The 15963-nt window shown below is 35.3% G+C and overlaps 1 protein-coding gene across 2 annotated transcripts; it reads right to left on the bottom strand.

Moving 5' to 3' along the window:
* Positions 1-1232: 1232 nt before the first annotated feature.
* ttc1 (tetratricopeptide repeat domain 1) lies at positions 1233-14788 on the bottom strand. 2 transcript variants are annotated; one of them, XM_073824770.1, is made up of 8 exons: positions 14753-14788; positions 13675-14192; positions 13491-13551; positions 10942-11054; positions 10501-10537; positions 10156-10304; positions 7060-7114; positions 1233-1707 (listed from the first exon to the last, which is right to left on the bottom strand). In XM_073824770.1, exons 2-8 carry the CDS (start codon positions 14173-14175, stop codon positions 1571-1573), a joined length of 1053 nt encoding a protein of 350 aa, XP_073680871.1. In that variant the 5' UTR covers positions 14176-14192; positions 14753-14788; the 3' UTR covers positions 1233-1570. The 2 variants fall into 2 exon arrangements, with proteins under 2 accessions (XP_073680871.1, XP_073680872.1); XM_073824771.1 differs by having other exon boundaries at positions 14742-14775.
* Between the last annotated feature and the right edge of the window lie 1175 nt (positions 14789-15963).

The following is a 15963-nucleotide window of genomic DNA, read 5'->3' as shown; positions in this document are numbered from 1 at the left end:
AGGTTCTTCATCGGGTCATTCGGAACCTTCAACATCCTTGGAACCTTCCAAAATGCAGGAAAGGTTGAAAAGGCAGAAAATGTTCTTCAAAATGGTTCTTTTAGCAACTGTTCACTGAAAGGTTCTTTGGGGAACCAAAAATTGTTCTTCCATAGCATCACACAAAAACACCCCTTTGGAGCCTTTGTTTTTGAGAGTGCAAGTGCATATTGTTTTTTTATAATTTAATATCTGTTTGAGATATAAATCTGACCTTCTGTTGTTTTTTTCTTCCCATCCAGTGCTGCAACTCTGAAGGGCTGCTGATTGGTCTGTTGCCCAAAGCACTGCCATTGGTCAAGAGCCAGTAAGATGAGAGGAGCCATCCACATTTGGAGATGCAGGTGTAATGGAGAACTTATTTTTATTTAAGAAAAGAATTATATATTTATAAAAATGAACAGACTCTCCACCTATTTCCCGCTTGCTCATGCTGAAATTAATTTTTCAGTCCAGATTTTTCTTTTAAGCTGGCTTTTGTTTAAAGCATGTGAAAGGACACTCGCACAACGGCCATTTTGGATTGCAGGTGGCGATCCGGCACACGTTAAAGCAGGGTTTTTAAGTGTTTGTTTGTAATAAAAAGAAAAGTGAAGATAACTTATTAAAATATTTGATGTAAAAATGCAATAAATATTGCATGTGCTATGCTTCACAGTACAATTAACAGCTTCTAGTCTTGGATGAAATCCCAGTGTTCTTTCCTAGCATCTGAAATTCTGAGCCTTAATACAGTCTAGACTGTTCTTGAAGAGAGCTTGAAGTTTTCCACTCCGTGGCACCGATCAATGCAATCTGTACAGCGTTACAAGTCACTCCGAGCCACTGGTTGACTTTTTTTGCGCTCGCCTCCGTTTATTAATGATTTTCTAATTATACGTGACAGTAAGAAGGCATCTTTTCTATTTCTCACTCGTACAATATTTTGCTTCAAGGTTTTCCTGTTAGCGTCATTCATTGCACACGCTCTACCTTAGGCCTGTAAGAAGGGAATTAAGAGCGATTGCTGTTGTACATATGTGCGTTTCAGTACAATCGGAGCGCTCTTCTGACTATACATATGAAGATGGTGGTCGTGGGCGTTCATTTGTTTTATTGTTGTATTAAATGTATATCTCTTTGAAAATAAACCATTTTTTTGCCTTGTACCTAGCTGTGTGTTGTATTAAATACATTCAAGAAATGACAATGGATAAAGCAGACAGGATTTTATTTGCTGGTTTAATGTGAACGCAGGTAAGGTTGAATACGGTTTGGATGAAGGCCATTATCTCACTGCTCATGATTTTTGACAGTCCAGATCACCAACACCAGCTTCACAGCAAACGTACATTCTGGCATGCCAAAAACAACTGAATATCTATTTAATACAGGCATAAAAGTTCACCCCCAAAAATCTAAAGCCACTTGACATCAGCTGATAATGTAATTGGTCAATGGAAAAACAATTTACATTACTTGCATCAACGAATTAGTGCACTCGAATGGGGCAGTTGACTGTCGCGTCACATTATAAAAACACTCCGGATAGCTATCTGTTGTTGTTATTGGGATTCTGAACAAAATTAATGGAGTAGGATCCTGTGTTGGAGTCTTGGTTGACCTGAAAGTTGGAGGTGGAGAGACCGAAGGGTCGCAACACCATGTTGCCCAAATCCTTCAGCTTACCTGAGAAGAAAAGAGATTGCAATTAATTATCTGGTAACAACAAAAGCTATGAATACAGAAGGTGGTATGCTTTTAACAGGTAGTATTAACAAATAATAATCAAAATTAATTATATATACACTACCAGTCAAAAGTTTTTGAACAGTAGATTTTTAACATTTTTTTAAGAATCTCTTCTGCTCACTAAGCCTGCATTTATTTGATCCTAAGTACAGCAAAAAGAGTACAATTTTGAAATATTGATATTATTGTTTTAAAAAAACTGTTTTCTAATTGAATCTATTTTAAAATGTAATTCATTCCTGTGTTTTCAAAGCTGAATTTTTAGCATCATTACTCCAGCCACATGATGCTTCTGAGATCATTCTAATATTCTCATTTGCTGCTCAAAAAATATTATTATTATTTTGAAAACAGCTGAGTATAATTTAAGGTTTCTTTGATAAATAGAAATTTCTATCTGAAATAGATATCTTGTATAACATTATTAAATGTCTTTATCATCACTTTTAATAAATTTAAAGCATCCTTGCTAAATAAAAGTATTGATTATACTGATTTAATAAATGCTGATAGTTGCATCTTTCTATTCATTAAAGAATCATGAAAAAAATGTAGTCAACTGTTTAAATATTAATAATAATAAACAATGTTTATTGAACAGCAAATCAGCATATTAGAATGATTTCTGAAGGATCATGTGACACTGAAGACTGGGGTAATGATGCTAAAATATAAAATATAATAAATATAAATATAAATATAAAAAAGTTAAAATATATTCCAACAAAAAAAAACTGTTATTTTAAATAGTAAAAATATTTCAAAATGTTACGGTTTTTGCTGTACTTCGGTTTAAATAAATGCAGGCTTGGTAAGCAGAAAAGACATTTCTGAAAGTCTCCTGTGCTCCAATACTGCATTTATTTGATCAGTAAAATATTCATACTTTTTTTTTTTTGTATTTTATTATATTTAATAATGTACTTCATTCCTGTGATGCAAAACTAAATTTTGAGGCATCATTACTCCAGTCTTGATCACATGGTCACGTGAACCTATGATGATTTGATTTGGTGATAAAAACATGTTGAGTTTATGTATATTTTAGGATTTTTTTTTTTTTTTTTGAATATAGAAGAAACATTTATTTGAAACTGAAATATTTTGTAACAACGTTTTAAACATTAATATATAATGTATAAAATATTATTAGAAATAAAAATGACTTTGATACTTTTTGAAGATTCTTTGATAAATTAAAGTTTCTAAAAAATACCAAGCAGCACAACCATTTTCAACATTCATAATAAATCAGCATATTAGAATGATTATAGACTTAGCTTTGCATCACAGGAATAAATTATATATAACAGACACCAAACTTAAATTATAGTTTATTTCTATTAAATACATATGTGACCCTGGACCACAAAACCAGTCTTAAGTCACTGGGGTATATTTGTAGCAATAGCCAAAAATACATTGTATGGGTCAAAATTATTGATTTTTCTTTTATGTCAAAAATCATTAGGAAAATAAGTAAAGATCATGTTCCATGAAGATTTTTTGTAAAATTCCTACTATAAATATATCAAAATGTAATTTTTGATTAGTAATATGCATTGTTAAGAACTTAATTTGGACAACTTTAAATGTGATTTTCTCAGTATTTTGATTTTTTTGCATCCTCAGATTCCAGATTTTCAAATAGATGCATCTCAGCCAAATATTGTCCTATCCTAACAAACTATACATCAATAGAAAGCTTAATTATTGAGCTTTCATATGATGTATATATCTCAGTTTTGTAAAATTTAACCTTATGACTGGTTTTGTGGTCCAGGGTCACATATAATAAAATATCCCTCCAATATTAAAATGCATTCAATAAAATTTAAATGCACAACCCCCGGCAAAAATTATGGAATCACTAGACTTAGAAGATGTTCACCCAATTTTCTTACATTAAAACAAATAAACCAAACATGGATGAGACACAAAACAATTTTTGTTTAATTATTCAACACACTGGATATGTGAAACATACCTCAAACAAATGAAATTAAAATAGTTGAATTAATGGAACATTATTTTCCATATCAAGTAAAGGAAAAAATTATGGAATCATTCAAAGTTGAGGAAAAACTTATGAAATCAGCTTGTAATTTGTATTTCTGAAACAAATATCTAAACATATCTGAAATGCTAATTAGCCAGCAGTTAAAAAAAAAAAGGACAAAATGTGGCGATTCCATAATTTTTGCCAGGGGTTCATAAAATGAACATTATTAGATTATTAGTAAAGTTTTAATCAATTACGTGTGTAAATACATTTACATGGTACATATGTTTCATAGGCTAGGCTTTAAATGCACTCGATTTTATGCAATATGTAACGGGGGTCTCCTTGTTCAAACTCTCTATTACCAAGTCTAGGGTGAAGAGTCTAAAAGTGTAAAGTGATTGTGGAGAGCTTTGTCTCTGTGACTGGGACTGCAGTGAGATCAATATGAAGTGTTGAACAGCCACACCCTCACTGAGAACTGCAGGAAATTCAGCCTGACAGCAACAGTCTTTTCCTCAAACTGGAAATCTGATCTTTAGAGGAAACCCACAGTGGCTGCAACATTCATTAATACCCTGAAACAAACAATACCAGCGTGTTCTCTGAGAAAGCTACACTAGTTACTGTTTTAGAGATCAACTGGTCTTTATGATCAATATTAATGCAAATGTATTAATGTTTAATTGTCTGACAATGTGTCGACAAAAAAACAAACGTTAAGTCAAGTGTCAAAGATTGGCCAATTATCAGACAGCCACAAGCCTTTGTCTCAATGCAGTGCAATTTATGCTTTAGTGGAAATGCAAAATTCAGGAAGACTGCATTAGAGATTTCAAAGATGGTTGCAACAAAGGCTTTTTTCAATCCAAGGTTCTTTGGTTTGAAAGGACTCTTTGAAACATACCAATTCATGGATCTAAAACTTTCTAATAGCAACATGCTTAATAGCAACTGTGTGTCTTTTATTTTCCAGAAAACCTTCAAAATGAACAGCACTGTTGCACTGCAGCACTCAGAGACTGAAATCACAATTTCTGCAGCCTTATGAGAGTTGCTAAATTACAGTGTAGTCATATTTCACATGTGCGTTTATTTGCTAAAGTAGCAGTCTCAACTCTGGCCCTCAAGGTCCAATTTCCTGCAGAGTTTAGTTCCACCCCTAATCAAACACATCTGAACAGGCTAATCAAGGTCTTCAGGAACACTAGAAAGTTACAGGCAAGTAAGCTTGATCAAGGTTGGCGCTAAACCCTGTAGGAACGTGGACCTCAAAGGCCATAGTTGAGAACCTCTGTGCTTATGTGTTTGGAATACTGCGATTATCAAACCAAATGCTGCAATTTAATTAAGAGGTATAATAGCCTGCTGCACCTCGTGTTTCAGAACGAAGCACTGCATTCATTTATTTTCATGCAGCTTATAGTTGTGATAGTAAATAGTGTTTACAAAGCAGCTCAGTTCACACAGTATATGCTGCTTCCCACAGGTTTCATGTCTGAAAGTGGAGGTGAACACCTATTTGGGAACACAACGTGTGTGAATTTGCCATTAAGTTTACCGCATTTCACCAATATTATGACGAAATAAAAGCTCTAGGATTTGATCTGTTAAATGATTGAGGGTTTGAACATTGAAAGAGACGAAATTAAGACGCAAATATTTGTATTTTAACTTATTGTGTTAGTTGATTCATGTACAGAGTGAACCGAAGTGTGAACTCCCTTAAAAATAATTTTCCTTAGCAGTACAAACTTTGTTTCCAGTGTCTGGATGTCTCAGAGGTAACAATAGAAGACATTTTATATAAAATAAAGTGTAATACCACAAACACAATATGAAAATAATCACAATATACATTATCTCACAAAAGTGAGTACACCCCTCACATTTCAGAAACCATTTTTTGTATATCTTCTTAAAGGAACACTCCACTTTTTTTGGAAATAGGCTCATTCTCCAACTCCCCCCGAGTTAATAAGTTGGGTTTTACCGTTTTGAAATCCATTCAGCCGTTCTCCTGTTCTGGTGATATCACTTTTAGCATAGCTTAGCATAGATCATTGAATCCTATTAGACCAATAGCATCGCGTTCAAAAATGACCAACGAGTTTCCATATTTGTTGTATTTAAAACTTGACTCTTCTGTAGTTATATCGTGTACTAAGACCGGTGGAAATGCAAAGCTGCGAGTTTCTAGGCTGATAAGATTAGGAACTACACTCCCATTCCGGCGTAATAGTCAAGGAAGTTTGCTGCCGTAATATGGCCGAAGCAGGCGGAGTATTATCAGAAATGAGTTCCCAGTTAGTTTAGCATTTGCACATGTGCTGCGTGGTATTACTGCTCCTGCTTCAGCCTTATTACGGCAGCAAACTTCCTTGACTATTACGCCGGAATGGGAGTGTAGTTCCTAATCTTATCAGCCTAGAAACTCGCAGCTTTGCATTTCCACCGGTCTTAGTACACGATATAACTACAGAAGAGTCAAGTTTTAAATACAACTAATATGGAAACTCGTGGAAACTCGGGGGGGGGGGGGGGTTGGAGAATGAGCCTATTTCCAAAAAAAGTGGAGTGTTCCTTTAAGGGACAATACTATAGAAATTAAACTTGCATATATTTTAGAGTAGTCAATGTGCAGCTTGTATAGCAGTATAGATTTACTGCCTAGTTTCTGGAGGGAAGGCATCATGTTCTGCTTCAGAATGTACAGTACATAATGGAATCCATGTTTCCTTCAATGAACTGCAGCTCCCCAGAACCAGCAGCACTCATGCAGCCCCAGACCATCATGCTACTGTAGGTAAGACACTATTTTCTTGATTGATTGACCAGGGCATTGCCAAACACGTTTATCTTATAGTCTCATCAGACCGCAGGACATACAGGTTCCAGTAATTCATGCTCTTGGACAGGTTGTCTTCAGCAAACTGTTTGTGGGCTTTCTTGTGAGGCAGCTTCAGATGAGGCTTCCTTTCGGGATGACGCCTATTCAAACTGACTTGTTGCAGTGTGCGGCGTATGGTCTGAGCACTGACAAGCTGACCTTTTACTTCTGCAACCTTTAAAGCAATGCTGGCAGCACTCATGCATCTGTTTTTTTAAAGCCAGGTTCTACACCTGACGCAAAGAACGAGTACAAACGGAACCCATCTTGATTCCACATTGACTACTCTAAAATATATTTAAGTTTCATTTCTATAGTATTGTCCCTTAAGAAGGTATACTAAAATGGTTGCTGAAATGTGAGATACTGTTATTGTATAAGAAAAACTGAATCATACTCATCATCTCTTCTTTCAGCTTCTCATTTCGCTCTTCAATTTGCCGAGGTAATCGCTGTGAAAGACAAATTTCGAAAATCAGAAAGTCTTCAAAGTAAAAAAAAGTTTCAGTTTCAAGTTTCCAATCAGTCTCGATTGCTAATTCTTATGTTTGTGCACAAAACACCATAGTTCGATGCTGTTGATTTGAGATCAAGAAACATTAAAGGGATAGTTCACCCAAAAATTAAAATTCTGTAATTAATTACTCACCCTCATATCATTTCAAACCTGTAAGACCCTCGTTTGTCTGCGGTACACAAATTAAGATAAATTTGATGAAATCTGACAGCTTTCTAACCCTGCATAGACAGCAAGGGTCCTACCATGTTCGAGGTCCAGAAAGGTACCAAGAACACTGACAAAATAGTCAATGTGACATCAGTGGTTCAACTAGGGCTGCTCAATAAAACGAAATGAAATCGAGATTAATCAGAAGCTGCGATTGTCATGCGTATCTTTTAGTGAAGCACGGTGATCGGTGATCTCCATTTCTATGTGATCTGTGCTCACCTGAAGGAGAAACCTAAAGAATACCTATAGCAGCAGCAGCTGAATAAACGGAAGATTTAACTGCTTTCATTCATTCAACATGACTAACAAACACTACTATGACAATATATGGCAGGAGTTCTCAACTCTGGCCCTCGAGGTCCATTTGCCTGCAGAGTTTAGCTCCAACCCTAATCAAACACACCTGAACAAGCTAATCAAGCTCTTCATCATTACTAGAAAGTTACAGGCAGGTGAGTTTGATCAAGGTTGGAGGTAAACTCTGCAGGAAAGTGGACCTCGAGGGCCAGAGTTGAGAGCCTCTGATATATGGTTTACTGAAGTTCGTATTATTGTAATTTTCATTAGAATAATGTATACTGCAATGCGTTAATCACTGCTTAGAATATTATGAACTATGTTCTGTGCGTTATTATGTCTAAGAAGCCACATCATTTCACAGACGGATTCATTTTAAACACTTGGCTGACGTTATGAAGTAAGTTTTTTAAGTAAAAATATTATTAAATGTGGTATTTTCACGTGCTTTGAGATGTAGCACCATTTTTTACACAGCACCATAGTTCACTGAGAAGCTACGCAAACAGCTATCATTATCGCAAACGAAAAATTTCTTTTCGATTTTATAATCGTTCGATTAAATCGATTTCGATTATGAACACGATTAGGCGTAGCTTCTAAGTGAACTACGGCTCTGTGTACTATGCTGCTCCATCTCAAAACAGGTGCTGGAGATTTACGGCTAATCAAAGAACCGGCTTTATTGACAAAATGCGCACGACAATCGCCTTCGATTAATCGCCCAGCCCTAGGTTCAACTGTAATTTTCTGAAGCTACAAGAATACTTTCTGTGCACTAAAAAACTAAAATAACTTTATTCAACAATTCTTCTATTTTGCATCACCCTAGCGCCATTTTGAGTACTGAGTTTATAATAAATTGATTTGAATACATTCACTCACGGATTCACTCTCTGATAACGCAATATCGCCATTGCCATCGTGTTGCATATGCCACATCAGTTACATCAACTAAGTGAAGGTAAAGCAGGAGCTTGCTCAGCAAAATATGTACAGACAAACAGATAACGTTAACTTACAAATAGAATTTTTTTTCTTTCACCATGCAGCAAACGTTTAAAAAAAAAAAAAAAAAAAAAAAAAAAACTTTTAAAGGGATAGTTCACCCAAAAATGAAAATGTAAATGAAAATGTAGATGACTTTGTTTCCTCAGAAAAACACAAACGAAGATTTTTAACAAAAACCGGTGCAGTCTGCCAGCCTTATCATGGACGTGGATGGGCACCAAACCTTTAAAAGTAAACAAAAACATGCACAGACAAATCCAAATTACACCCTGCGGCTTGTGACAATACATTGATGTCTTAAGACACGAAACGATCGGTTTTTGCGAGAAACTGGACAGTATTTATATCATTTTTTACCTTTGATACACAGCCACGTCCATCTGTCATGAGCACGAGTTTGGCATCAGTCACGTAACTTGTGCATGCGCTCTGTCGTAGAATACGCAAACGCCGTAAGGGGAAATCAGTGAAAAGTCCCGGATGAGTTTGCGCAAGCAAACGTAATCTTTTAGCTTTAAATCGGTTTAAACAATCAGGATACGCGCAAGTAATTACCATTCTGAATAGCTGCTATACCCACAATCTCTGTGCACTGTGTAAACAATGAGTGTCGTATACATGCGACAGATCACTTCCGGTGTTTGCGTATTCTACGCCAGAGCGCGTGCTCATGTGACATGACTGATGCCAAACTCGTGCTCAGGACAGATGGACGTGGCTGTGTATCAAAGGTAAAAAATGATATAAATACTGTTCAGTTTCTCATAAAAACCGATCGTTTCGTGTCTTAGGACATTAATGTATCGTCACGAGCCGCAGGGTGTAATTTGGATTTGTCTGTGCATGTTTTTGTTTACTTTTAAAGGTTTGGTGCCCATCGACGTCCATGATAAGGCTGGCAGACTGCACCGGTTTTCATTAAAAATCTTAGTTTGTGTTTTTCTGAGGAAACAAAGTCACCTACATCTTGGATGCCCTGGGGGTAAGCAGATAAACATCAAATTTTCATTTTTGGGTGAACTATCCCTTTAAACCGTTTAACTGATAGTAATAATCGGTTAAAATTCTTACTGTCGGTTAACGGTTAAACGGGCAATATGAGCATCCCTACTATTAACCAGCCATTTAAATGTAAAGCAGTAAGCTCACTGGTTGCGTACGCAACATGAACCTTGTGGCAAGTATTTTAACATAGAACATCTTCAGTTTGAGTGAACAACCCATTATCTTGCACCATCTTTCATGGCAGAACTTGGCATTTGTCTAATATATTTTTAATATATCCGGTATATCATTAACAACTTTAAATGTGATGTAAAATTATTGGTTAAAAAAAGTGTGAATCCTAATATGTAATTTACACTATTTAGCAGTGCTGAGATTTCTATTATTGTTGTAGACAATGAAGGCCTTGGAGTCAAAAGCGCTGAGAACCACTGACGCAGAATCACTCACCATACAAGCCTCTCTAGCTGCAGGGATGCCTGGATCTTTCTCCAAGACAGTTTTGTAGTCCTCTAGAGCTTCATCAAGCTTGTCTGTCTTCTCGTAGAGTTCTGCTCTCCGCAGAATGGCACGGACATAATTTGGATTTAATTCTATGGCTGTGGAAGACAAGACAATACACATTGTCACAATGCCTTTGTTTTATGGCAGTGCAAATGTCAAATTATATTTCCACGGGAAAAGGAAATGAAGATATACATCAGAAACAAAAAATAAAAAAGCCATAAAATGTGTGTTGTGAGTTGTGTACTTTCTCTAGATACAAAACACAATGTGTATCGGATACTTTCTCACCTTTTGAGCAGTCACTGATAGCGCTGTCTTTTTTATCCTATGAGATAAAATGATAAAGTTACTATGCAAAACTATAAATAAATAAATGAATGATCATGTAACCAACAAAATTAAGAAAATTTTAATTTGAGCACTCAAAGTAATAATTATATTAAATGTTATTACATTGGACTGGTTTTAATACACTCTAAAAGACTAAACCTATTAACTATCAAGTCATTGATTCATGCTTATGCAAAGAAATAATAACAATATGGGCATATGATTATAAGAACACATTTTAAGCTATATAATTATCTATGTGGTGCAGTACAGTAAGCAAACACTGTGTGTCCTCGGAAGACAGTTAAGCAAATAGCTCATAGGGACTAAATGTGTTCAGAAAATTTTAAAAATAAGTAAAATACATTTTGTATTTACATAAAACACCCAAAAGTTCACCTGATGCAGGCGTGCAGCAGCTCGATTAGAGAAGAGTATGGATCTTTCTTTGCTGTAGCACACAGGACACACTCCCAGAGCGGCAGTGTAAGACTCTTCAGCCTCTACATGCTCTGTAAAAAAAAATGACATGTCAGAAGCTCATCAAATTTCAACAGCTTCAGTGTGAAAATCATCAGAGATTTGTCATTATTAACCTTCAAGTTGATTCAAACTAGTAGTACGTTGTTATTATCTGTAGTGCATATCATTTGGAAGAAATAGGTCATGTCTCAATTCGGAGACTGCGTCCTCCGGAGGTCACATTTTTAGGGTGCGTACGTCATCAAGGATGTCTTAGTTACAAAAAGTAACCGTAATAAAATTGACTGTTATTCCTTGTGAGGTGTAAAATACTGTAATTTCTATTGTATCTATTTTGTAATTGAATGGTTATTTTTCTTAATTGAGACCTTCGGAGAACAGAGCCTCCGAAATGAGATGCAGAAATAGACTCAAATTTAAGTTGTTATTGAATGATTTTCATAGTGCAATTAGTTATATTTTGGTTCATCATCATGTGACTTCTAATTTGACTTTGTTTAAAAGTTTAGGGCTGTAGAATTATTTTGAATATTGACTCTTATGCCGAGTTCAGACTGCACGATTTTCAAAGCAATCGCGTCACAGATGTTTTCACACTGCATGACTCTCTGGGGTAGCATTCTGTCGCTGCTGTGTTCACACTGCACGATGGATCGGCGACAGGGGGTTTCACACTGCATGACTTTACAATAGGAAGAATCGCCGACAACTTTGTCCCGGTCCGCAAACTACGTCTCACAACCAAACACACGCGAGAAGTGACATGGAAACAACGCGAGGTCAGGCGTGCAAGTTCTCACGTGAGACTGGGATTATTATAAAAAAATGGTAGCCCGCAAGAAGCTTGTCATAGAAATTGGATGTGCACTCATTTGCAGCGAAAAGAAAAGAAGCCGAAGCTATGCTTGTTGATATTGTGGTCTATACCTTCGTAACTCCTCCCCCAACTTCCTGCTGGCCTGGATGTTGCTGTCTCATTGGCTGCAGGTAATCGCCGATGTTATTTTCAGTCAGATCACCTTTCACAAGGCAGGATTTTGAATCGCCGACACCCCTGAAATATTTGGCATGCTAAATATCTGGACCCGTCGGCGATTCTCTCAAATCGCGTCTTTGATAGTTCACACTGTGTGATTGTCACTCACGTGAACGAGCACCGATTTGCCTGTGATTTCGGGCATTTGTCGGCGATTTCTCAAAACCTGTCGGCGAGTCAAAATCGGGGCTAAAATCATGCAGTCTGAACTCGGCATTAGGCTCATCAAGGCTGCATTTAATTGACCAAAAATACGGTAAAAACATTAATATAATGAAATATTATTATATTTTAAAACAGCTATTTTCTATTTGAACATAGTTTAAAATGTAATTCTTTACTCCAGTCTTCAGCTGATTTGCTGCTTAATAAACATTTCTTATTATTAAAAATGTTCAAAATGTTGAAAAGGATTACCAGGATTTTTTGATAAAATAAAAAGTTCAAAATAACAGCATTTATTTGAAATACATTACCAGTCAAAAGTTTATGAACAGTGAGTTGTTTTTTTTGTTTTTTTTACAGATGTCTTGTTTGTTCACCAAGCCTGCTTTTTATTTGATCCAAAGTACAGCAAAAACAGCAACATTTTAAAATATAAATTATTCCTGTGATTTCAAAGCTGAATTTTTAGCATCATTACTCCAGTCACGTGATCCTTCAGAAATCATTATAATATTCTGATTTGCTGCTCAAAAACATTTATTATTATTATTATTATTATTATGTTGAAAACAGATGAGAAGACATTTTTCAGTTTTTTTTTTTTTTTTGATAAATAGAAAGAAGAACAGCATTTATTTAAAATATAAATCTTTTACAGCATTATACATGTCTGTCTTTATCAACCCTTTGGATCAATTTAAAAGCAAAAAAAAAGGATATATATAAAAAGTGTATAATGTTACAAAAGCTTTTTATTTCAGATAAATACTGATCTTTGGATCTTCAAATTCATCAAAGAATCCTGAAAAAAATTACTGAACTGTTTTAATATTGATAATAAAAATAAATGCTTTTTGAACAGCACATCAGCATGTTAGAATGATTTCAGAAGGACCATGTGACACAGAAGACTGGAGTAATGATGCTGAAAATTTATTTTCAGCTTTGATCATTTGAAATATTTCAAAATTGTACTGTTTTTGCTGTACTTCAAATTACGGATCAAATAAATGCAGTCTTGGTGAGCAGAAGAAACTTATTAAAAAAATTACTTTGACTGATAGTGTATAATTGTTTTTAAATATAATATATGCTTTTATTACATACTTTAATGTTTGATCAAATAAATGCATACTTGCTGAATAAAAGCATTATTTTAAAGAACATGCTGACCCCTTTCATATATAAACAGAAGGTAGTGCCAAAAAAAGGTTTGAATGAAGAGCTGGAAGCCTGTTTATCTTTAACAGTGGGATTGCCTTACCACCACTCTTAAACTGTGTGTTGCCCTTCTCCTTCAGCTCCAAACTCTCTTTTCTTCTACTCTGTAATTGGAAGAAAAAAAATCTAATCAAAACCAAGTGAGAATGTCAATGGCAATGGTGTAAAATGTGCTACAGGGCAACTGGAGATTTTAAAAGTTGTGAAAAACGGGGAAGACAACTCACCTCTTTTTCTTCTTCCGTTAAGTCTTTCTCCAGCTCGCGCAGGTATTCCTCATCAAACTCGTTCACTTTGACCGTCTCTTCTTTAAATTCTGAATCAGGGTCGTCCTCTGTCTGCTCATCGCTCTCCACAAACCTCTCCCATTTCTCCTGTTCTTCATCATTGTTTTTCTCAGGATCCTGGTCGGTTGTTAAAGAGTCATATGTCTTTTCAGCTGAACTGTCCTCGTGCCCTTCAGAATCCTCTGATGAGTTATCTGAACACAATCGCTCAGTACCATCCAAGTTTTCTAGTCTCTCATTTTCTGTCCTATTCTGTGACTCCAGCTTGTCACTGTGCTCCCTCTTTGTGTGTCTAACGTCAGCATCTCCATCTTCACCAGGTAAAGTGTCCTCACAATCATAGAAACAGTCTTCCTCTTGGTCTGTAGTGGTTTCTTTGGTCTCTGACACTTTTAAGGTGTCAGCCATGGTGGCCGAGAGCGTCTCAGACTTCGTCTCCATCTCCAGCTGTAGTTATGCTGAAGAAAATATAAATAAGTAAAGAAAATATAAATGACCTCACATCATATTTACCTCCAACACTGCAAAACAACTTAAAAATGATCACACGTTTAGCTCACATGAATAAAACGACAGCATTTCCATTTAATTTCAGACTGCCATATAAAGCAAGCATTCTGTACGGCTATATCACAACAAACTGGTTTTGACTCGTCCTATAAACATAAATGTCATGCTTAATTTTAACCTGGCATACTTCGTTACATATTTAATTTATACTAAACTGTTTCTGCATGCATGTATGTGTGTGTTAATTACAAAGAGAAATCATAACAATATTCGACTAAGGAATGTAACGTTAGTAGCTTGTACTAACTATTCAGACAAAAATATCACACAATTAGCACATGTGTTAACAGGACTGATTTCACTTCATCAGCTGTACTCTCGGCAAGCATGAATGCCTAATTTTAAAAGTTTATTTTTCACTCATCGCTGATTTTTACAAGTCGTATGAAAAAACACTTTTAAGCTGAACATTTTAGATAAAAACAACCACTCAGTACCTCTTCCTCACCTTCTAGAAAGCAGCCATAACGTCCCTTCCGGTTAATCCCTTGCTGCGTCATGCATGGGTAGAAAAGGATTCTGGGATATGTAGTACGTATTTGCTTACTGGAATACAGTGTGTTTTGTAGAGTAGTTAACATTTCATTTTACATATCATAATGCATAAATTACGGTGACGCATTGTTGCCACACACATATGATTTTTTCCACTCAGATATGTCGTAATAACGAACGAGATGTTATGTCTTTAAAACGACATCTCCCGTAATAAAATGTTCACTGCTAAAAAAACAACAACAATAGAAACAATAGAACAATAGCATCACAGAATTTGCAATGGTTTTAATGTTTATAATGGGAATTGTACTGGTTTTAATGGAAACTGTAATGGTGATGGTAACGGTCATAGACGGTAATGGTAATATCTCTGTTTGTAATTTGTCGCCTTCTGTTGGTGGCTTGTTAAAACCACTAAATCCCTAGTGGAATATGTCCCAAAACAAACTACAGGAAAACATTTTAAATGGCTTTAATGGTTAAAAGTTGATGGTTTGTTGTATTTGTAGTGGAAACCATTAGAATTTCTGTAATGGCTATGTGACCCTGCCTGGACCACAAAACCAGTCATAAGGGAATTTTTTTTTTTTTTTTCAAATTGAGATTTATACATAATTATACACTTCATAAAAAAGCTTTCCATTAATGTATGGTTTGTTAGGATAGGGCAATATTTGGCCAAGATACAACTATTTGAAAATCTGGAATCTGAGGGTGCAAAAAAAAAAAAAAAAAAAAAAAAAAAAACACCTGTAAAGTTGTCCAAATAAAGTTCTTAGCAATGCATATTGCTAATAAAAAATTAAGTTTTGATATATATACGGTAGGAATTTTACAAAATACCTTCATGGAATATGATCTTTGCTTAATATCTTAGTAACTTAATTTAGATTTTTTTTTGGATAAAAAAAAAAAAGATAATTTTGACCGATACAATATATTGTTGGTTATTGCTACAAATATACCCATGCTACTTATGATTGGTTTTGTGGTCCAGGGTCACATATATATATTTTTTCTCAGCATTGTCATTAAAACAACCTTTTCTTGTTAAGACGACATCTTTTTTTAAATGTAATAATGACATATCATGTCATAAAAATGATGTTTTCCCCAGATTTTCTTCATTATTATGAATATTTTCCATGGTGGCCAAAATAC

The sequence above is a fragment of the Garra rufa genome, chromosome 19 (genome assembly GCF_049309525.1).
Source record: "Garra rufa chromosome 19, GarRuf1.0, whole genome shotgun sequence".
Classification (NCBI taxonomy): Eukaryota; Metazoa; Chordata; class Actinopteri; order Cypriniformes; family Cyprinidae; genus Garra; species Garra rufa.
This window is presented reverse-complemented; position numbering and strand designations above follow the sequence as displayed.

What these genes read in the sequence shown, in the direction of transcription:
- ttc1 (XM_073824770.1), bottom strand. Translation starts at nt 14,175, where the DNA reads ATGGAGACGAAGTCTGAGACGCTCTCGGCCACCATGGCTGACACCTTA. An exon ending in CACACAGTTTAAGAGTGGTG is followed by an intron (nt 11,055 to 13,490) that starts GTAAGGCAATCC and finishes TTTTTTTTACAG; the next exon opens with AGCATGTAGAGGCTGAAGAG. An exon ending in CTGCTGCACGCCTGCATCAG is followed by an intron (nt 10,538 to 10,941) that starts GTGAACTTTTGG and finishes TTTATCTCATAG; the next exon opens with GATAAAAAAGACAGCGCTAT.